Genomic DNA, 23,292 nt, shown 5'->3' on the forward strand with positions numbered 1-23,292 from the left:
GTAAACTCTTTGTTATTCCATCCAGAACTTACATCTATTATAGTATATACTTGGGCATGAACTGCAACAATAAAACAATTTCGAGTTCTTGTCATTCACCTGGAGCCTGGGAACTGGAAAAATAAGAAGCCATGCAGAATTTTCAATAAAAGAAAAGCAATACTCACAATATCCTTAATATGATCAACCCTTCCAGGTCCTTCTATATATCTTTTCGTGGGTCTGTTCAAAAGTGGTGAATTGTTACTGCCCACTTCTGATCTTTGAAGTCTCATTTCTGATAGGTGATTATAACTTGTAATTTGTGATGTGGGTACTTGTGTCATCTTTAAGTACAATACTTCAGGGATAGACTTTGTCCGATTTCCATTACTAAACCACTTTCTTTTATCACTTGAACTAGGGGGTGCTTTATATTCGTTTGCTGATCTCTGTGCTTTAGTGGATTTTATTCCTGTTGCCAAGGGAGTTGAAAACGTTCTTTGGATCTTAAAAAAGTTATACATTATTGGCTAGAATAACATAATCCTGCTACAAACTCACTACTGTATTAATCTGCAAGAAATCTATTATCATCCCAACTTACTAATGGAATACGGTCTGGCTATCTCCCAAAAATCCCAGTACGTTATAAGTCAATATATATATATATATATATATATATATATATATATATATATATATATATATATATATATATATATATATATATATATATATATATATATATATATATATATATATATATATATATATATATATATATATATATATATATATATATATATATATATATATATATATATATATATATATATATATATATATATATATATATATATATATATATATATATATATATATATATATATATATATATATATATATATATATATATATATATATACTATCTTTACAAACGAGCAATAATTTGATATTTCTGTATGTATTGTTTCTCGAAACAGCTCCATATTTTTTCGGGAAAACTGGCATCCTGGGATATTATGGCCTAAAAAGCGATCTAAATGGGTCAAAAGTTTGAGAAAGTTTGTTAAGAGCCTTAATTTTGGAGAAAAAAATTATATTAGTGACGTCATTTTTATATACATCAGTATTGCAATGACATCACCCTTGTCACGCTTATGTGGAAAAATTGAAGATTTTCATGTAAGGAGAATTTGATATTAAATTGCTAGTAATTGCAAAAATCTTTGCACATATTTTTACAAGGGATTACAACAATTCAAAAACCTTAAAACAGTATGAGAACAGTATGAAAAGACATTAAACTGTAAAGAGCAAAAAACTAGTAATTGCATAAATATTTATATAAATTTTAACAAGGGTATACAACAATTCAATACCATTAAAAAAGAAAACCAAAAGTTTGAAGCTTAGTTGAAATCGTTGATAGAAAAATATCATTACAGAATTTCTTTTCTTTTAAGTATAAGCAATGTCTTTTTAAGACATGAAAAAAAGTAAAAAAAATTTGAAGTGATGATCATGGAGTTTGATGTGGTCACCCTTTAAGTTTACATCACAAGGCAATAGTCCTATTGATTTTGTGTCTATTACGCGGTATCTAGATTTACTGATTTCGTCTGTTTTAAAAAATTCTCGTCCTGCACTTTTTAACCATTTTAATTTTAAGATGAGAAGCGCTGTTAGACGCTTATAAGAGCTAAGGGCCTCTATAACCATCCTGTACTGGATCGCCTTTATAACGCATTTGTGATCGCACATTCACTATCTTGATTACGTTTTGGAGGCAGTGCATAAAGATGATTACAAAATGATTTAATGTTTTTTACAAGTACGAGGAGTTTTAACTAGGAATTACAATTTGAGCTCGTAATGGTGTAGAAAGGGCCTAGAGGAAAACTTAATTAATTCCATAATATATAGGTAATAATTTACCATGGAATGAACTTCGCCCGGGAGAGAAACATGGTTGCAATCTTTATGTTGCGAGATTACAGCTTTTTTATAATTTGTGTCTTTTAAGTTTTTAAGGGACATTTTTAGATAATTTCGGAGACCACACTGCCTTTCCATGACGATGAAATAACAGTTCAAAATAGGGATAAAATCCTTTTTTAATAGACAGTGTATAATAAATTTCACAAAAAATACCAGATATTTCGGTCACATATACAGTGGCCGTCATCAGTAGTAAAACAGTTTTACTAATGATGACGGTCTCTGTATATGTTACCGAAATATGTGGTATTTTTTGTGAAATTTATTATACACTGTCTATTAAAAAGGATTTTATCCCTATTTTGAACTTTTATTTTATTTCTTAGGGACATTTCTGTTTGAAGGGGGACATGTTTAGAGAGTTGTCACATACTGATCGTCAGATGAGTTAGAACAAAACTGTTAACTTTTACTGATGCCTCAAGCGTTGCAGTAAGTAACTTATACTCAGGCAGACGTTTCTGTTTCAAAGTTCAGGCCCACAGCTTACCAAGTGCCTGAATATCTGTTATAGCTGCATGCAGAATAAACGATTCACTAGTAAAATAACTCAACCATTACAAACGGTTTTAAGAAATAAACAAAGAAGATATCCATAGGAATACTCACTTCAGTATGTCCTGATGTCTGTAAAGATTTACAGGGTGCATCTTGACTTCTATCAATGGAACCTCTACAACAGTTAGTTTTGTAGTAGCTTTGAGGCTGCAAGAAATCTGGCAGTTTTTTCCTTCGGAAATCTTTATTGCTGGAGAAGTGCAAACTCGTTGAGCTCCAGCTGCCAGAAATTCCAGAATTCGTCTGGAAAATTAAAAAACTAACTTTGACTCAAGCAGTAGAATAGTGTCGAAAAATTAAAGGATTTAATTGCTTAAAAAAAGGTGTAATTGCTTTTCATTTAAATGTGCCAATACATTAATTTTCTCAACCTTTATAGAACGTCCCCATCTTTTGTGAAGTAACTATGAAGTCAAACCCACTGAAAGACTCTTGGTGTCACAACAGTTTACAAAAAGTCGAAGGCTTTTTCCTTCCTGTTATCCATTTATCACACAAAATCCAAGCTTCATAAACACTTGAAAGCAGACCCTGATTTGCAAAGTAGCCATTAAAAATAAACTTAGTTTCACTGCAGCAACTTCAACGATATGCTCACATTTTTCTGAAAATTATAAAATATCTTGTACTAAATATCGTACAAAATATCAAACTTATACATACATATCATAGTGTTTTGTTTTGATTCCAGAAATTGCCGTAAATAACCAAGTCAAACTAAAAACGAGTCAAACTTCAAAGAAATGCTCACATTTTTCTGGAAAATACAAAATGTCTCCAACCGAAAAACTATCCATACAAATCCTAGTTTTGTTTTCGTTCTGCTAGTCTTCAGTTTATAAAAGATTCGTTATCTTAATATTATGTTAAACACAAGTTAACTGAATGCCTATTCCGTGAGTTTAATTTATATTAACTTAGACATAAAAGACATTTTTCAAAGGAACGTAAAGAGCTACATTAAACCAAAGATGAGCAAAGCGAAAATCAGATAATTTTTTCAAGCGTAAGTTACGATAAATGACTGAATAAATAAACAGAAAACAAACAGAAATTACCATAAATAACCAGAAAAAACGAAAAACGAGTAGAAACTATAAGGCTGCCCTCTCTGAGGACAAGGAAAACATAGAGGTAAACAGGAGGCGTGCTCTTTCACCCCTTTCTAACGTAAGGTTGTTGCCTTAAGCAGACTTGGAGCAACTTACAGTACCCAATTCTCTTTCTTCACGTATTGATTTGAATCTATAAAATTATTTACCCAAAGCTCTTAAGGGAACAATCAATTCTTGGTAGCGAAATTGGCTGAGGCAATTTAGTTCTTTCGTACTCAAAATTCGGTGACAACTTGATTTTATTATTAAATTTGATAAGAATAAAAAAAAGAGAAACCGTTGTTTTCCGTATTATTAAATATATTTTCCCCAAAGGTTTTCTTCGAAATTAATTGGTGGGGTATGAGAATCCTCCCAAGGTGGTGTTCTGCGTCACCATGCAATTTCACCCATTACTGGGAGAGGTTTTGTAACACATGGCACGTGTGCACACACTAGTGGGCCCTGTTGAGTGTACATTTGAGGGGCCTTCTTCCTCCCCCACTTGTATTTACGGCCCCGGGTGAGGGTGCCCCAGTTTTTATTATGGGCCCCCTGGAACAAGGTCCCCCTTGGTCCGTGCCTCCTATGGAGGTACCCTACATATCTGTAGGATGTTCCCCTATCGCGAAATTTTCTTTGTAAAAAGTTTTTAATTCATTGCTTTAAAAGGGCGCTAGATAGCTGGATTTCCATTTCAATGAACTCTCTTTCAATAAGCCAAGACTGATAGTTCAACATGATTGCCCGCATATGCATGACCATCCTTCTTTCGAATTAATTAAAAAAACTTTTTCCACAAAATAAGTATTTCAAAGAAAAGTAAAAAACACCATTAAACAAAAAATGAGCAAAAATAAAATCAAACAGTCTACCAAGCGTGAAACTACCACAAATCGGCATCGATAAATAAATGAAACCCAAAACGAACAGAAATCACAATAGTTAACCGAGTCAAACTCAAAACGAGCAAAAATTAACATGAGTAGGGCTCAAAACCCCTATGCCTTCGCAAGGCCAAAACATAATTTGCACGTTACTGAAAAAATATAAATGTTTTTACTTTTATAACGTTAATAAATCAAATAATATTAACATATTGATTACTAAATATCAGTGTGTGTATATTAAACTGACAATGCACATTCATTTGTATTTTTTTCAGTAAGGTGCAAATTGTGTTCTGGCCTTGGGAAGGCATAGGGGTGTTGAGCCCTACTCATACGTCATGTATAGCCAGTGTGGTATTAGAAAGTATTTAACTATTAAAAATGGCCCTAGCCCTCTCAGTTTCCAATCAAAAGAGCCCTTTTGAAGTTTATACGATCAACCTTTCTATTAAAAACATACAGGTCCCCCCGGCAGAACTTAAAACCCGGGCCCTGAGTGCTGGAGGGGGGGGGGTTGACATTCCCAAAGACTTAATGTCTAGAACTTTCTACCACGTTGAACAAAATGAATATCTGAAAATTTTTATTGGATGTGTTTGGAAGAATGATGGGCGTGAGAGGGGGGTTAGTTACCCTCCAATCACTTTCGGCTATTACAAAGGGCACTAGCCCTCTTACTTTCGAACTGAATTAATCCTTTTTGAAGTTTTACGACAACTCTATCTATAAAAACCTTATATGCCTTCAGGGCAGACCTTACAACCATTGCCCTTGGGGCTCTGGGGGTTTATTATCCTTAAATACATAATTTCCAGAACTTTCAACTACGTTGAACGAAATGGTTATCTCTAAACTTTGATTGATTGTTTTTGGGTTAATGGTGGGCGTAAGAGGGGGGTTAATTACTCTCCACTCACTTTCGACTACTAAAAAGGGCAATTTCAATTTCCAATCAAATGAGCCCTTTTTGAAATTTCTTTAACAACTTTCTATATAACCTTTATATATCCCTAGGGCATAACTTAAAACCCTTGCACTGAGGGCTCTGAGGGGGTTTTCATCCTAAAAGACCTAATTTCAACACCTTTCAACTACGTTGAACCAAATGTATATCTCAAAATTTTGATTAGATGTGTTTGGGAAAATGGTGGGCTTGAGAGGGGCATTAGTCACTCTCAAATCACTTTCGACTATTAAAAAATGAACTAACCCTTTCAATGTCGGAGTGAATGAGCCTTTTTGAGGTTTTTAGGTTTTCAATAAAAACCTTATATGCACTCGGGGCATAACTTACAACCTTTGCCCTGAGGGCTGCGGGGGGGAGGAGTGTCATCCTTAAAGACCTAATATCCAAAACATACCAATACTTTGAATAAAATGGCTGTCTAAAATACTGAGTGGATATGTTTGGGGGAAAGGAGAGGGTGGGAGGGTTTTTAGTTACCCTCAAATAACTGCTAATTTTTAAAAAGGGCACTAAACCTTTGACTTTCCAATCTATTGAGCCCTTTTTCAAGTTTCTACGACAAAGATTTCCATAAAAACCTTACATGCCCTCAGGGCATAACTTATAACCCTTGCCCTGAAGACTGGGGGGGGGGCGAGTGTCCTGTTCAAAGGTATAATTTCCTGAACTTTGAACTGCGTGGAAAAAATGGCTATCTCAAAATCTTTATTTGTTGTGTTTGGGGAAATGGTGGGCGCGGAAGGGGTGTTAGTTGCCTTCCAATCACTTTCGACTAATAAAAAGGACACTAGCAATTTCAATTTCCGATCGAATGAGCCCTTTTTGAAATTTCTACGACAACACGTTCTATAAAAACCTTATATGCCCCCAGGGCATAACTTATAACCCTTGTTCTGAGGGCTGTGGGGGGGGGTTGTCATCCTCAAAGACCTAATTTCCAGAACTTAAAACAACGTTGAATAAAATGGCTATCACAGAGTTTTGATTAGATGTGTTTTGGGAAAAGGTGGGCGTGAGAGGCGGGTTAGTCGCCCTTTCTTGACTTTCGACTATTAAAAAGGGCACTTGCACTTTGAATTTCCAATGGAATGAGTCATTTTTGAAGTTTCTACGACAACGCCTTCTATAAAAAACATTTTATGCCCCCAGGGCATAACTTACAACCCTTGTCCTAAGGGCTGTGGGGGACTGTCCTCAAAAAATATAATTTCTATCTGGAAATCAGCTACGCTGAACAAAATTTGGATTGGATTTTTTTCGAGAAATGGTGGGCGTGGAAGGGGTGTTAGTCGCCCTCCAATCACTTTGACTATTAAAAAGGGCACAAGCCACTCCAATTTCCATTTGAATGAGCCTTATTCGAAGTTTCTACGACGACTTCTTCGATACGAAGTGCCCTGCTCTAAAGAAAAAAATAATAAATAATATATTGTGCCAACATCGTTCTTATATGCCCCCAGGGCATAACTTAACACCCTTCCCCTGAGGGTTGTGGGGGAGTATCCTCCTCTTTACTTAGTCCCCATTTCTTGTTCCGTTCCCGAGTGTCCCCTTTCTTTAGTTAGGCAGCGCGATCGCTGCCTAACTGCCTATGATTTATGCAACAACTTTCTATATAAACCTTATATGCCTCCAGGGCATAACTTACAGCCCTTGCACTGAGGGCTCTGAGGAGGCTATCATCCTAAAAGACCTAATTCCCAGAACGTCCAACTACGTTGACCAAAATGGATATCTCAAAATTTTGATTGGATGTTTTTGGGAAAATGGTGGGCGTGAGAGGGCTATCCAATCACTTTCAACTATTAAAAAAGGCACTAGCCCTTTCAATTTTCAATTGAATGAGCCCTTTTGAAGTTTCTACGGCAACGCTTTCTATATAAACCTTGTATGCCCCCAGGGCATAACTTACAACCCTTGTCCTGAGGGCTGTGGAGGGGGGTGTCATCCTTAAAGACCTAATTTCCAAAACTTTCAACTACGTTGAACAAAATGGCTATCTCAAAATTTTTATTGGATGTTTTTGGGGAAGTGATGGGCGTGGGGGGGGGCTAGTTACCCTCCAATCACTTTCGACTATTAAAAGGGGCACTAGCCTTTTCAATTTCCAATCGAATGAGCCTTTTTTGAAGTTTCTATGACAACACGATCTATAAAAACATTATATGCCCCCAGGGCATAACTTAAAACCCTTGCCCTGAGGGTTGTGGGTGAGTATTCTCCTCAAAAACATATTTTCTATCTGGAAATCATTTACGCTGAACAAAATGGCTATCTCAAAATTTTGATTGGATGTGTTTGGGGGAATGATTGGCGGCGGGGGGGGGGTCTAGTTGCCCTCCAATCACTTTCGACTACTAAAAAGGGCACTAGCCCTTGGAATTTCCAATCGAATGAGCCTGTTTTTAAGTTTTTACGACAACGCCTTCTATAAAAACCTTATATGCCCCCAGGCCATAATTCAAAACCCTTGCCCTGAGGGTTGTGGGGGAGTGTCCTCCAGAGGCGCCAATTAGGGGGCAGGGGGGGCCATGGCCCCCCCCCCCTACACTTTGAAAAGTACCTTCTTATTTATAATTCACAGCTATTTTCTATTTTAGCTATGTGCTATATTAAACCAGCAACTGGTCCAATAAATACGAGCAACAAACTGGTGCCCTAATTATATAATCTTGTTTTGAAATGTCTAAGAGCGAGCGTGTCTACACTATTTTATTTCCGAGTAGGGTTCATTCAAAACTAAGCTTCATGTGGTCAGTACCCGTTTGTTATTGTTCTTGTGAAGAATTCGTTGTAAACTATGAGTTTTGTATATTGCCTTTTTTAGTAGCTGGGAAAGGAAGTGTGTTCTAGGGTTTCAAGGGGTTTTGGTCAGCAGATTCTTGACGTTGTTGAATAGTTTATGGGATAACTAGTCCCAGTGGAGTGTATGGGACTGTCGTGAACAGGAAATGTAAGTGATTGGTTTTTGGGGTTTCTAAGCGGGGTAGTGTCACCGTGGAATATGGGAGTGATTTTCTATGTGAGTTTTTACGTGTTTCTTCAGTTCTTCTCTTGCCGTGTCTGTGTGAAGTCCTTGTCTACTGCTCTTTTAAATATTATTAAAAAGCACCAACAAACTTTGGATTTTTTTTTCGGTGAAAATGAGAAAGAAAAATGAAGACACTTTAATGCAAGAAACTGGTAATAGTGTCAGTGCCAAAAGTCTCGGGTTAGATGAGATAAATTCCACCACCTGTGACAGAATTTCGGAAACAAGCGGAACAATAAATGGCTCAGATCAACATGAAAGTTTGGTCTGCATCGCTGAACCCCTTGCGGGTTCCAGTAGCAGTCAAGAAATTCTCTCAGATATCTCTAGGACGCGTCACGACAAACCAGCTCAACCTATTCTTGAGAGATATCCGGCTTCCATTTCTAACGGAAGGAAATTCAGTGCACATTATTATAAGACTTATGAATGGATTGAATACTCAAAAAACTTGAATTCCGTGTTTTGTTTTGCTTGCCGCCATTTTTCTATGGGGACTCTAAGAGCTTGAGAAACTGCAGGAAAAAGGGCTTTCATTGAGTCAGGATTTTGCAAGTGGAAAGACAGTTCTGCTCTATTAAAGCAACATGATGATTCTGAAAGACAAAGGCATTTCCTGTCAGCATGGACAGAATTTAAGATAATGAGTACTGATACGTCGAAATCTATAGCGAATGCCCTAATTTAGTCCAGATCTCAAGAGGTTCAGGAAAATAGAGATCATGTGAAGTACATTTTTCACGTTATTTGCTTTCTTGGCCGCCAGGGTCTTGCTTTGAGGGGTCATGACGAATCAGAAACATCTGCAAACCGGGGTAATTTGGTTGAATTGATGGAGGAAATGTCTAAAGGCGACGAAAAGCTGAAGGCCAAGTTACAGCGCCGATATGGTCACTATTGCAGTCATCAATACCAAAATGAGGCAGTTACACTGACAGGAAATGCCTTGCGCCAAGATATTATTTCAGAAGTAAAATCAGCTAATTACTTTGCTATTCTTGTCGACGAGACAAAAGACGTTTCTAGAAAAGAACAATTAGCGATCCTACTCAGGTACATATCAAATGGAAAAGTAGTGGAGCGACCAATCGGCTGCTATCACATGCACAAATTAGACGCCGAGAGCTTATCCAACTCGATTTGTGAAACTATAGAAAAGCTTGGTGTAGATTCGATGCTGTGTATTGCCCAATGTTATGATGGCGCATCTGTTATGAGTGGGGAATTTAACGGAGTTCAAGCAAAGTTTAGGGAGAAGGTGCCTCATGCAGTTTATGTACACTGTCACGCCCACAGATTGAACTTGGTTTTGACTGACTGCCTAAAAAATATCAGTGAACTTTCTGAGTTTTTCTCTGTGGTGCAAAGACTTTACGCATTTATATCATGCAGCGATACTCGTCACGAGCTATTTGTGGAATCCCAGCGTATTAGCGGGCAAACAGTCTTGGAGCTAGAGAGGACCGTCCAGACTCGCTGGTTTTACGCAGTCCGCTCTATTTCGAAGGTGAAGGCCAGATTTGATTGTATTGTTTCTGTGCTTGCCGCAGTCTCTGATAGTTCCAAAGGCGAGGCAGCGTGTGAAGCAAAAGGACTACTGGACAAAATCAACTCTGCCTCTTTTGTTTCAACTTTACACATAATGGAAAAAGTATTAGTCATTGTAAATTGTTTATCAGATCAACTTCAATCCGGAAGTTTGTTGATTTATAAGGCACTTGCACTGATTTCTGGGACACACGAGACACTCAAAAAGCTGAGAAATGATAACGATTGGAACAACTTAAGCAAAAACATATATGAATTCTTAGCTTTAAACGATATCCAGGAATCGAAATCTCCACAATCTAAAACCAGTGCTCGAAACAAGAGAAGTCAAGCCATTTCCATTCGTCTCAAAGCCTTTCTTTCAAACTCAACAACCGGTAAACGCAATATCAGTCAGCCAGTTGAATCAGATTGCGGTAAACTTCTGTACTTTGAGGTAATAGATCGTTTCACGAGTGAGATGGACCAACGTTTCATGCAGAATATGCCTCTGCTTGACGCTTTATCTGCCTTCGACCCCTCAAGTTCCAATTTTCTTGAAATTTCAAAAGTGGAAAGAGTTATGTGTCATTATCAAGAGATTCTCGGTGTTGACGACCATGCCATAGAATCCCAGCTTTCTCTTGCGAAGCTGCATCTGTCAAAAGGTGATATTTCAAAAATGCATCTTCTTCGAGCTATCGAAATCTTATCCGACCTCCCAGTTGCCTATTCTGCAGTGCTAAAACTGATGAAGCTAGTTGCTACTTTGCCTGTGACCACTACCAGTAATGATCGATTCTTCTCGGCATTAGGGCGTGTGAAAGACTATCTGCGATCGACGATGGGAAACGACAGACTCAGTGATCTCATGATAATGGCCGTTGAAAAAGAGGAGGTAAAGAAACTGGATTTGGATAGATTAGTCAACAATTTTGCCAAGCAGCGACCTCGCCGCTACCCCCTGTTTTAGGTATGTTTGCTAAATGTTGTTCTTTTTTTTGCATCTTAATTAAAAAAAAAATCGAAAAAAAAATCCTTGCCCCCCCCCTACATTTTCGTGAATTGGCGCCACTGGTGTCCTCCTCAAAAACATATTTCCTATCTGAAAATCAACTACGTTGAACAAAATGGCTATCTCAAAACTTTGATTGGATGTGTTTGGGGGAATGATGGGCATGGGGGGGCTAGTACCCCATCCAATCACTTTCGACTATTAAAAAGGGCACTAGAACTCTCAATTTTCAATCGAAAGAGTCCCTTTTGAAGTTTTTACGAAGACCCCTTCCATAGGAAGTGCCCTGCTCTAAAGAAAAAAAAATAATAAACAGTACAGTGTGCCAACATCGTTCTTATATGCCCTCAGGGCATAACTTAAAACCCATGCCCCGAGGGTTGTTGGGGAGTGTCCTCCTCAATAACATTTTTTCTATCTGGAAATCATCTACGCTGAACAAAATGGCTATCTCAAAATTTTTATTGGATGGGTTTGGGGGACTGATGGGCGTGGGGGGGGCTAGTTGCCCTCCAATCACTTTCGACTATTAAAAAGGGCACTAGCCACTCCAATTTCCAATTGAATGAGCCCCTTTCGAATTTTCTACGACAACTCCTTCGATACTAAGTGCCCGGGTATGGAGAAAAAAAAACACATTGTGCCCCCACCGTTCTTTACTTAGACAGCGCTCGAGCGCTGCCTATGAAATATTTTAGAAAAAAAATTGTAAAATTTAGTATCCGCATAAATAATAGATTTTGTTTTTGAATATATAATGATAAAAACTTCATTTTTTATAATCCCAGGTTCTATTTAGAAGGCCCATTCTTTTCTTAGTCTACAGTTCGTTCCTAGGAGCAGTTTTATAGAAGGCTCTCTGAAACGTAAGGTGAGTTACTACTTCCCTCTCGCTCCCCCGCCATGAAAATGATAATCATCCATAGAAAACAATCCCTTCAAATATTTCCTGAGATGGGGGTCTGAAGCGTCTTAAATCAATTATAGGAAAATTACTTAAGCTGTTGTTAAAGCGTTCCTACAAAAGTTTTTTTTTATAAGGATGTCCGTTATGGACCCCAGCAGGTTTGCCATAGGGGGCAGTGCACATATTCTGAGGGAAATAAAAAGATATTAAAAATGCATATAGTAGGAAAACGAGAAATATTCACACTTAAATCTTGGCAAAAACAAAGCTCTTGGTGGCATTTGCTCCTCTTCCCTTTTGGATATTTCCCGGTGGCAGTTATTCTACTTTTTCACCTCTTCCCCTTCTGCGTCGACGATCATATGAATGTAATGCCTTGTTTTATACAGAAGAAAATATTTCTGTAATAAGAAGGAATCTATTGCCCCACAGCACCTAAAACAGGCTTCGTTAAAAAAAAAAGTCCTCGGGAATGAAGGTATATCACAAATTAACGTATACTCCCCCCCTCCGAACCTGCTTCTATATTTATCCAGCGTTTCACTGAGAATTACAAAAATATGGGCATAAAAACAAATTTTTTAAGGCTTTAGGCAGACTCCACCTCAGCCACAGAGTCTCCTCCATAACAGCTGACGTGCATTGTCACTAACTATAATTTTATTGATTATCAAATAAATCAATTTAATTAGTTGATACTTTTCAATGATTGTCCATATTAACTATTTATTTTGTATGGACTACTTCCATCTTTGAGGACGAATGTGCCACCCCGAGGTATTACTGGCTCTGAAAATAGAATTCTCAATATACAATTTTTAGATAATTCTAAGTCGATATAAAGTCTCAGAATTTTCAGTTGATTTTTTTTGCGGGGGTGGGGGTCTTTTCACCAAAATTGTTGTTTTGTGCTACAAAACGGCAAAAAAGCACCATTGTTTTGAGACACAGTCTCTGTTGCTAATTGAAAAGGGGAACTAGAACTTTGAATTTCTTTTTTACTGGGTCATCTCTGGAAATCCTTGGACAAGTGGCTCGATAAGACCCCCACTGGGAAAACAAACTCAAAAATAATCAAATAAACACACATCTGAGATCATCTTTCTTAGAAAAAAAATTTGTCCTTTTTTAACCTTTAAAATAAGGCTCTCTAAAAGGTTGAATTCGAAAGGTTTAATTTTCATAAATATTGCTCTCCTGTTTGGGTGACTTTTTGAAAAGCAGGCAAATTTTCTCCAGGTCGTAGAATTCCATGGGTTACTTTAAATTTGATGAATTTTATATTTTTATGACCACCATAAAAAACTGATTCTTTGGATGTATTAAATAAATAAAAAACCAATTTTTCAGCTGAAAGTAAGGAGCAGCACTAAAGCTAAAAACTAAAATAAATTATTCCGTATATGGGGTGGGGGGCCCTCTCCTCAATATTTCGCTCTTCACGGCATATTGTTTAGTACTTTTATAAAAATTTATTATTTGGATTCAATTTTAATATTACTCCTTACTTTCAATAGAAAAAAAATTTTTTTTTTGTTTAATTTCTATTTAGTTTTTAAAATAATACCGGGAAATTCGGCTCCCTCTCCATAGAAAATTCCCTTCCCCAAGAAAAACTCCTTCAAGTAACCTTCCTTCCACGTAAAATACCCCTCCCCTGGGAAATTTCCTACGGATAATTCTATCCTTGCTGAATATGTTCCCCCTGGAAAATTTCTTGCGGGCGACTCCACCTGAAAAATTCTCCTTGGCTTACTTTCATTTGAAAAAAACTTCAATTTCTGATCGTTTTTCAAGTCATACCGGATATCCTCTCCCCCACCGTGGAAAACTCTTGCTGGGGATCCCCCCCCCCACTGTGGAAAGTTGCTTCAGCTAAAAATTATCCCATGGAGAATTTCTCCGCGGAAAATTCCCTCATGGAGAAGTTTCCCTGGAAAATCCTGGAAATTTTTTCTCCGAAAACATCATCCAGACGCTTCCAATCCTGCTGAAAATCTCCCCAAGCGATTCCCCCGGAATATCTCCATAAGTAAAATTGAGTTGGCAAATAGAAAATAAGACAAATAAAAAGACTTTCGTATAGGGATTCTGGCAAATTCCCCCAGTGTAAAATTCCTCTTGGAAAATTCACCTCCGGAAACTTTCCTCTTCATGAAAAATTCTCCCCGTAGACAATCCCCCCAGCAGCAAATACCCTCCCTGAAAAATCTCCTATACTTCCCGTTAACAAATACTATACGTAAACAATGAACGTATTTCATAACTCACAGCCCTCTCCCCAGGGGCTGTGGGGGGTCATTTTATTTCCAAAGGAGTAGTTATTGGACCTTCCAACTATGCTGGAAAAAATGGATGTCTCAAAATTTGATAGGACGACTTTGTGGGAAAAAGGGATGTGAGAGGGGGTCTAGTTGCCCTTCAAACTTTCGGTCCTTGAAAACGGACATTAGAATTTCTATTTTCGTTCAAATGACCCTTCTGTCGATATTCTAGGATCATTTGTGCAATATGATTACCCCTGGGGAAGAATTAAATAAAATTAACACGCATCTGTGATCTTTCTTCTGGCCAAAAATTAAAAATTCCAAATTTTTTGCATATTGAACTTGAAACCTTAAAAAAATTTTAGATGTGAATTCTGTTAAATCCCCCAGTGTAAGATTTCCCCTGCAAAATTTACTCCCGAAAATTTCCCTCTAAGCGGATTATTCCCACTGAAAGCCACCCCAAGCGCAAAATCTTAAAAAGCTAATTCTTTGGATGCATCTCAGTGTTTCCACTTCTCCCGATTTTTCGGGAGATCTACCGAATTTCTAATCCATCTCCCGACAAAAAAAGAAGATACCGAATCTCCCGAAAATCTCCAGAAAACTTAATTGCCGAAAAAAAAGTATTCTTTCCTCTTAAAAAATAAACTATTTTCGGTAATTCTGTTGACAGACATTCGTATAACAGGATGTAACGCATAACATACTAGTTAGCATCTTCATTAATTGATTTTTCTCTTGTCTAGTGATGCTGAAGACGCTCATTTCAACTACATTATTACATTACAGGACAGGTTAGAGACAAACAGGCCAGGGCCAGACGCCAGACAGCATTTAGATCTATATAGTATATTCAGTTTTAGTCATAAGAAGAATAAATCGTTCAGATAGACCAAACGTAGGTATAGGCTATAAAGATTATAAGAAATTATCTTAAAATAAGATATTATAACATAGGTAATTCATTATTTAAATATTGGGGGGTACTCTCTTCCTGAAATCCTAGACAATAAAGACCTGATGTTCGTAACTCGTCCAGATTTTCTGTCATCGTCCTGAACTTAGCGGGCTGTCTTGTGGAGCCCGAAAGGGTGAGAAAAGTAGGGGTCAATGAAAAAAAATGTCTTAATTAAACAGCTTTAGAGTCTTAATGAAATATAACTGTACTTGGTTTCAAATTAAATACATTTCAAGCTTCTAGCTGCTTCCTTTTGTTATGTTTGACAAAATTGATCGACGAATTTTTTTTTCCGGAATCGCAGCTGGCTCCTGTAAACCTGCGCTCTGAACTTTTAGAATATGGTACCTTATTTGCAAATCGCTCGAACACCTTCAAAAACTTAACACAAAATAAAAGAATTCTTACAGAAAATTTTACCGAATCCTGAGAGCCATCTCTCGATTTTCTCCCGAATCCTGAGAAAGATCTCCCGATTTTCTCCCGAAAATCGTCAAGATTTTACAGATTGTTTGAAAAGAAAAGTGGAAACACTGATGCATCTATTGATATAAAAATTATATTTTTTAGAGTTTCAGTTACCGTTGAACCGAGTTACTCCTTCCTTACAATTCCTTACCACGAACTGTTTGATAAATTATTATCAAAACATTGTTTAAGATTTTCGGTCACTATACCATTTGTTTAGTTATAGTCCATTACCATAAACTATTTAAAATAGGTAGCCTAACTGCTAAGAAACAATCAAACTTATATAGATAATGATATTCGGCCACCATCGTATCTTAGAAAGGGTGTGCGTGTAACTGAACACCAAGCAACTGAACCCCTCTAACTGAACCACCGTGTAACTGAACCACCGTGCAACTGAGCCCCCGTATAACCGAACCCCCGTGCAACTGAACCCTCGTGTAACTGAACCTCGGGTAACTGAACCCCGTTTAACTTAACCCTCGTGTAACTAAACCCCCGTGCAACTCAACCCCATTTAACTGAACCCCCATATAACTAAACCCCCATGTAACTGAACCACCGTGCAACTGAACCACCATGCAACTGAACCACCGTACAACTGAACCACCGTGTGACTGAACCAACGTGCAACTGAACCACCATGCAACTGAACCCTCGTGTAACTGAACCACCGTGCAACTGAGCCACTTAACTCATATTTTCAGTTTTCTAAAAATATTAGGCAATATCTTTGGGTAAAACACAAGTTAGAATTTTTACATGTCCAACCTTGTTGAAATTGTTTGTTTCTTACATTCATGATATAAACGCCTGTCAAAATTATTCATAAAAAAAGCTTTGTTTTATTTTTGCAAAAGAAAAAGAAGATCCGATGTCAAAAACCATTAAAGCTGATTTAGTACTCTGTTTTTCAGATGAATCAGACCCTTTCGACGTTAAGTAAAAAACTTAACGTCCATATACGTAATATGTGCTGAAAATATTTGACTTTTGTGAATCTAGATAACGAATTTTGATCAGATTTCCTTGAGTAAATTGCCACTAAAAAGGACATGGGAGGGGTACTGGTTGCACTCCGGCCTTTTTTTCAACAATCCTTCAACTTGCCCTGAAAGTTTTAACTTCATATCCTCAGGTTTATACCCTTAGCTGTTCTCGACACATTGCAGATACAACGTCTTTTAAAACTGGATGCACATTGTACCTCTTAATATAGTTGAAGATGCTCCTAAGTATTTTCCAAACAATGTGATAGCTGATACCATCAGCCATTGTTAATATTGCTGGTATTTCTTTTTCACAAACAGTAAAGGAAAAAATGCTATCTGATTGTGTTTGGCATTCTTCTTGACATTTCCCTAAGGTTTAACCTTAATCCTGCATGCTTTTTTTTTTTATTTATAGGATCAAACATGCCATCTTTTCTTTATAAAAAAAAACTTATATGTTAACAATAGGCAACTTGTATAACTTACAGCCATTGTACCAGAGGGTTATGAACCGTAGTTATATAACTATGGTATAGTTATTTAACCTTTGAACTGTTTTAAATAAAATGGCCGTCTCAAAATTTAGATCGGATGTGTTTGGGGAAAAAAAGGGTGGGGTGGAAGCCCGCCGATCACTTTATCCGAAGGCAACTAGCCCCCCCCCCCACACATCCTTTTTTCCCCAAGCCCATCCGATACTAATTTTATAATATCCATTTCATTAAAAATAGTTCAAAGGTCAGATAAGAAAAATTCCTGTGTCGATGCAACCCCCCAGGGCCCGGAGGCAGGCGTTATGAGTAATGCTCTAGGGGCATATATAGTTCTTATGGAAGGGATGCTCGTATAAACTTCGGAGAGGGCCCATTTGATTGGAAATTGAAAGTTCTTGTTCACTTTTTAAGAGTCAAAAGACATGGGTGGGCAACTAACCCCCCCCCCTCCACGCCTTTAATGCATCGGATAAAATTTTGAGATAGACATTTTGTTAAAAAAGTTCAAAGTTCAGATAACAAAAACTCCGGTGTCGACACAGCCCCGCAGGTCCCGGGGGTAAGCGTTGTAAGTTATGCCCTGGGGGCATATATGGTTGTTATGGAAGTGATACTCGTATAAACTTCATAGAAAGCTCATTTGATTGGGAATTGAAAGTTGTAATTCACTTTTTAAGAGTCAAAAGTGATTGGAGGGCAGTTAGCTTCCCTTCATACACCATTTATTTTTTTTCCCAGAGGCACTTCATATAGAAGAGGTCGTCGTATATACTTCAAAGGGGGCTCATTCGATTGGAAATCGAGAGTTCTAGTGCCCTTTTTAAGAGTCGAAAGTGATCGGAGGGCAACTGCCCCCCTCAAGCCTCTTTTCCGCAAATACATCTGATAAAAAAAATTTGAGGCGGCAATTTTGTTAAAAATAGTTCAAAGATCATATAACAAAAACTCCTGTGTCGACACAACCCCCCCCCCCAGGGCCCGGGGCAGGCGTTGTAAGTAGTGTTCTGGGGGCATATATGGTTTTTATGGAAGATATTCTCGTATAAACTTCGGAGGACGCTCATATGATTGGAAATTGTAAGTTCTCTTTCACTTTTTAAGAGTAAAAAGAGATTGGAGGGCAACTAGCCCCCCTCTCCACGCCCTATTTTCCTCAGACCCATCCGATAAGAACTTTGAGAGAGCCGTTTTTTTCAAAATAGTTCAAAGGTCAGATAACAAAAACCCCAGTGTAGACACGTCCCCCAAGGGCCCGGGGGCAGGCATTGTAAGCTATGTCCTGGGGCTGTATGTGATTCTTATGAAAGGGATGCTCGTAAAAACTTCCAAGATGGTTCATTTGAATGGAAATTAAAAGTTCTAGTTCATTTTCTCAGAGTGAAAAAATTTTGGAGGGCAACTAGACCCTCCCGCCCTCCACACCGTTGGGTTTATCGGATGCATAAACCCATTCGATAAAAATTTTGAGGTGACCATTTTGTTAAAAATATTTCAAACATCAGATATTAAAACTCCGGGGTCGACACCACCCCCCAGGGCCCAGGGACAAGCGCTGTAAGTTATACCCTGGGGATATATATGGTTCTTATAGAAGGGATACTCGTATAAACTTCAGAGAGGGCTCATTTGATTGAAAATAGAACGTTCTAGTTCACTTTTTTAAGAGTCAAAAGAGACCGAAGGTTAATTAGCCCCCCCCCCCCAACACGCTTTTTCCCCAAACCCATCCGATAAAAATTTTGAGATAGCCATTTTGTTAAAATTAGTTCAAACATCAGATAATAAAAACTCCGAGATTGACACAAATCAATTTTTTCACTTTGATATTGTTTCTTTGATACCAGTTTTGATACTTTGATGAATATTTGATTTTTTTTTAAGTTTGATTTGAAATAAGGAATTTTTAAAAGCTTGAAACTTTTTGCAATCAAAAACGAACAAAAATTAATTTCAAAAAAAATTTCCGAAAAATAAGTTTTTCAAAGAAAAGTAAAGGCCATTTTAAACTTGAGCTCAGAAAATATAAATACCTTTTAAAATTCAAAGTCAGAACGACCAGAAATTGCTATTAAAGAATAAATGATACCCAAAACGAACAGAGATTAAATAAACAATCATAGCAAAAAGCATACAAGTAATAATATAAATGAATAAATAGATCTTAAAGCGAGTAATGCTTAGATTGAATATGAAAATCAAGTTTAAAACTAAAAAATATTTTCCTATTGAAGTATAAATGAAACTTAAAATGAACAGAAATTAAATAAACAATCAATGCAAATACACATACAATATATATTAATTTAAATTACTAAATAAATCTTAAGACGAATGAAAATTTAATTGAATATGCAAATCAAGCTTGAAACGAACAAAAATCACTACAAACAAGAGCTTGGGTATGACCTCCTTCTCTCACGGTAAAAGTCTAAAACCTACTGCGTCATTTGCGCTTTACTGAAAACTATATGCGTCTTGAACAGTCTTTGAAAGTATAAACAACATCAAATTGAATATTTGTTGTATAATGATATTAATTGTTGAAAGATCCATCAGTTCAAGAATTTATTTCACTATAATTTTATTTTTATTTTCAATGCTGTAAGAACTGGAAAAGAAAATATTTGTAATGTAATATAATTTTCAGTTAAGCGCCAATGACGCAGTAGGCTTTTACTATATTCGTCTTGAACAACTTTAAAAAGAGCTAATAAATTAAACTGAATATTTGATGTATAATGATAATAATTGCTGAAAGCTCAGCAGTTTAAAATGTTACTATAATTTCAATGTTTATTTTCTATATTAAGTACAAAAGAAAATATTTGTCATAAAATTGGTGTTCAGTATAGCACCAATGACGCAGTAGGTTTTAGACTTTTACAGTGAGAGAAGGAGGTGATACCCAAACTCTTGTTTGCAGTGATTTTGTTTCGTTTCAAGCTTGACTTGCATATTCAATTTAAGTTTCATTCGTTTTAACATTTATTTATTCATTTACATTAATATATATTGTATGTTTGTTTGCATTGATTGTTTATTTAATTTCTGTTCGTTTTAAGTTTCATTTATACTTCAATATGAAAATATTTTTTTTCGTTTTAAGTATGATTTTCATATTCAATCTAAGCATTACTCACTTTAAGATCTATTTATTCATTTATATTATTGCTTGTTGTATGTTTTTGCTATGATTGTTTATTTAATTTCTGTTCGTTTTGGGTTTCATTTATTCTTTAATAGTAATTTCTGGTCGTTTTGAGTTAGAATATAAACAGGTATTTGTATCTGCTGAGCTTAAGTTCAAAATGACCTTTACTTTTCTTTGAAACACTTATTTTTCTTAAAGTTCTTTTTAATTAATTTAGATAACAATTACCCGCTTACGGGTCTCCATCACGGCATTCATTCGACTATCTATTGCCGTTGTGTGCCATTAAGCGAAACAGTACCGTAATTTCTTATCATTTTGGGTTTGAATTATTATAGGAATTTATTTATGCTAGTCTTTGGTTTAATATGGGTCTTTATTTTTATTTAAAAAATTGTTTTTCGAAAGAATATTTTTAATTAATTTAAAGAAGGCGCAACAAAAAGTGATTTTTTTGTTATCTAAATTCTCAAAGTTCCGACATTTTCAGCACAGATTCTTATTACTCATCGTTCAGGAAAGACCTGATTCATCTACGTAAGAAAAAAAATCAAACCAAAGGGTTCCAAACACAAGGAGAAAGTAGCTTTTGTGTCGGCTCCATAGAAGCAAGTAATTAACCTTCTTCAAACCAAACGATAAACAACTACGAGCGTAGAAAATACCACAAAATGAAAACAACAAAATAAGCAAAGTGGGAAAATAAAATTACAGTATGTAGACGGTGAGAGCCGCCGTTTATCCCCCCCCCCCCCGCAAAAACATCCCTTAAGGAAAATACCCCGATGAAAATAACACCTCAAAGAAAATACCCCCCTCCCAGAAAATACCTACCCGTGGAAAATCCCCCCCCAAAAAATACCTCTTGCGGTTGGTTAGTCTCCAATCACTTTCGGCTTATAAAAAATGCTAGAAATGCCGGGGGACGATCAAACAATTTCTACCTCAGTCCTCCTTTCATCTCTCCCTTAGAGATAATTCTGTATTTATTTGAAGGCTGAATGAGAGCTGAGATGTTTTGGCGTCAAACTGCATCCTTAGAGGTATATTCCTCTCTTCCCAGCTACAAAACAATCAGATAACCCCATTGCAGGAGTTTCAGTTCCTTTTTAAGCTTTTTGATTTGTCTATTGCTTACAGATAGTATTTGTCATTGGGAAACATACGGAACTTTTTTGTGTGGGGGTTTTCTGGAGGATATTTCATGAGAAGAAAGTATTTGCACGGAGGAGGGGTGGGCAAGATGCACATATAAATTCTTCTTTGACACTCCCCTTGGAACTTCTAAGTTAAAATGAAAAATAACACGACTCAAAGAAGATTTTTACATCTTTAAAATCATAATTTCCGCAAGGGGGGTATTTTCACGGTGATAAGGTTCTCAGGTGTAGAAGAGGGGACTTTTTCTGCGGGGCAGAGGGGAAAACGCTTAGACCCGTAGAAAGGGACAGGGTGAAGGGAACCCCCATTAACAGACATAAAAAAGAGAAATTAACCTGGATTTAAGAGTTTGTGATGTCCGATTTTCTTTGTTTTTGAGACAACAAAGCAGAGCTTTTTTTATAAATCATCTTGACAGTAATTTATACAAAGACTTAAAAAAGCAAGCAATTGCAACAAGGTTGAACATCTAAAGATTCTAACTTGTGTTTTACTCAATGTAAGTAAGGTGGTTGATTTGCACGAGGGTTCAGTTACACGAGGGTTCAGTTGCACGGTGGTTGAGTTGCACGGTGGTTAAGTTGCACGGTGGTTAAGTTGCACGGTGGTTCAGTTGCAAGGTGGTTCAGTTGTACGGTGGTTCACTTGCACGGGGGTTCAGTTACATGGTGGTTCAGTTACGCGGGGGTTTAGTTAAATGGTGTTGAGGTGCACGGGGGTTGAGTTGCACGAGGGTTCAGTTAAAGGAGGTTCAGTTGCATGAGGGTTCAGTAGCACGAGGGTTCAGTTGCACGGGGGTTCTGTTGCACGGTGGTTCAATTGCACGGTGGTTCAGTTGCACGGGGGTTCAGTTGCATGGTGGTTCAGTTACAGTGGTTCAGTTGCTTGGGGTTCAGTTACACGGTGGTTCAGTTACAATGGAACCCTTAGAAAGGCCTGGGCATGGTTTGAAAAACGATCAGATATCAAATGAATAAAAAAAAATAATAAAAAAAAATTAAATTGAATAAAACGCTTTTTGTTAATGGAAGTATGAAGTGACACTAAAACTTAAAAGGTCATAAACTACTTTGCATGATGAAAGCTGCCCGTATTCTGAACCCTCTTCCCTCTCCCTTCTGCTCTTTACGCTAAAGCTTGACTTTTTGTCCCAACTCCTTAAGAATGACTTCTCAAACACGTGGGGCCGTTAAATTGGAATAAGAAGCACTTTTAAACAGCTATAAACTGTAGCGTATGGAACGAGGTGAAGAGGATAGCCCCCCTCACATACAAAAGAGTCTCTGTTCGTTTTGAGTTTTACGTCGCTCCTTACTTTTATTTGAAAATTTGTTGTTTTATTACATCATAAAAAAAGAGCAGATATTTATAATGCAGAAAACAACTTACCATACTTCCCGAGTGGTAAACTAAACCTTCAAAACAGCACTAAAAATAACAAGAAAATCCTTGGGTTACAAAGCAAACAATTATAAGCGTAATTAGAAGATTCCGTGATAGAAAAATTGTTCTTTCTCAATAGCGCTTAACACAGTAACATCGATAAAACTTTGAATAAAAATGTTACCATGTCACTTCCCATTATACTGTCATGGTTCCTTGGGTTTGAATTGAAATGGCTTTTTTCGTAACACGCCTTGAGATGATATTTTGTTTCGGTTCAATTGATTTTTGGAATAATTTATGTTTAGCCTTTAATTTAGATTGCGTCACATACATCAAACCCGGACTGTATATAGGAATGATAATCAAGGTCACGTTTAGTAGACTACGGTGCCTTTTCTTTTCTGCAGGAGGCAGGGCTGCAGTCAAGTTTCAAGTTT

The 23,292-nt window shown here is 37.0% G+C and overlaps 1 protein-coding gene across 2 annotated transcripts in view; it reads right to left on the reverse strand.

The window, feature by feature from the left end:
* Positions 1 to 23,007, reverse strand: part of LOC148939357 (uncharacterized) — a 36,299-nt gene extending 13,292 nt beyond the window's left edge. For both annotated transcript variants that reach the window (XM_089106792.1, XM_089106793.1), the window contains exons 1-3: positions 22,859 to 23,007; positions 2,593 to 2,784; positions 168 to 488 (exon numbers count right to left, since the gene is read on the reverse strand). In XM_089106792.1, the coding sequence (XP_088962918.1) occupies positions 168 to 488; positions 2,593 to 2,784; positions 22,859 to 22,861 (516 nt within the window). In that variant the 5' untranslated portion in view covers positions 22,862 to 23,007. The remainder of the gene's footprint in view (positions 1 to 167; positions 489 to 2,592; positions 2,785 to 22,858) is intronic.
* Between the last annotated feature and the right edge of the window lie 285 nt (positions 23,008 to 23,292).

This window comes from Artemia sp. Qi Xiang Cuo, chromosome 21, assembly GCF_049724085.1.
Source record: "Artemia sp. Qi Xiang Cuo chromosome 21, ASM4972408v1, whole genome shotgun sequence".
Classification (NCBI taxonomy): Eukaryota; Metazoa; Arthropoda; class Branchiopoda; order Anostraca; family Artemiidae; genus Artemia; species Artemia sp. Qi Xiang Cuo.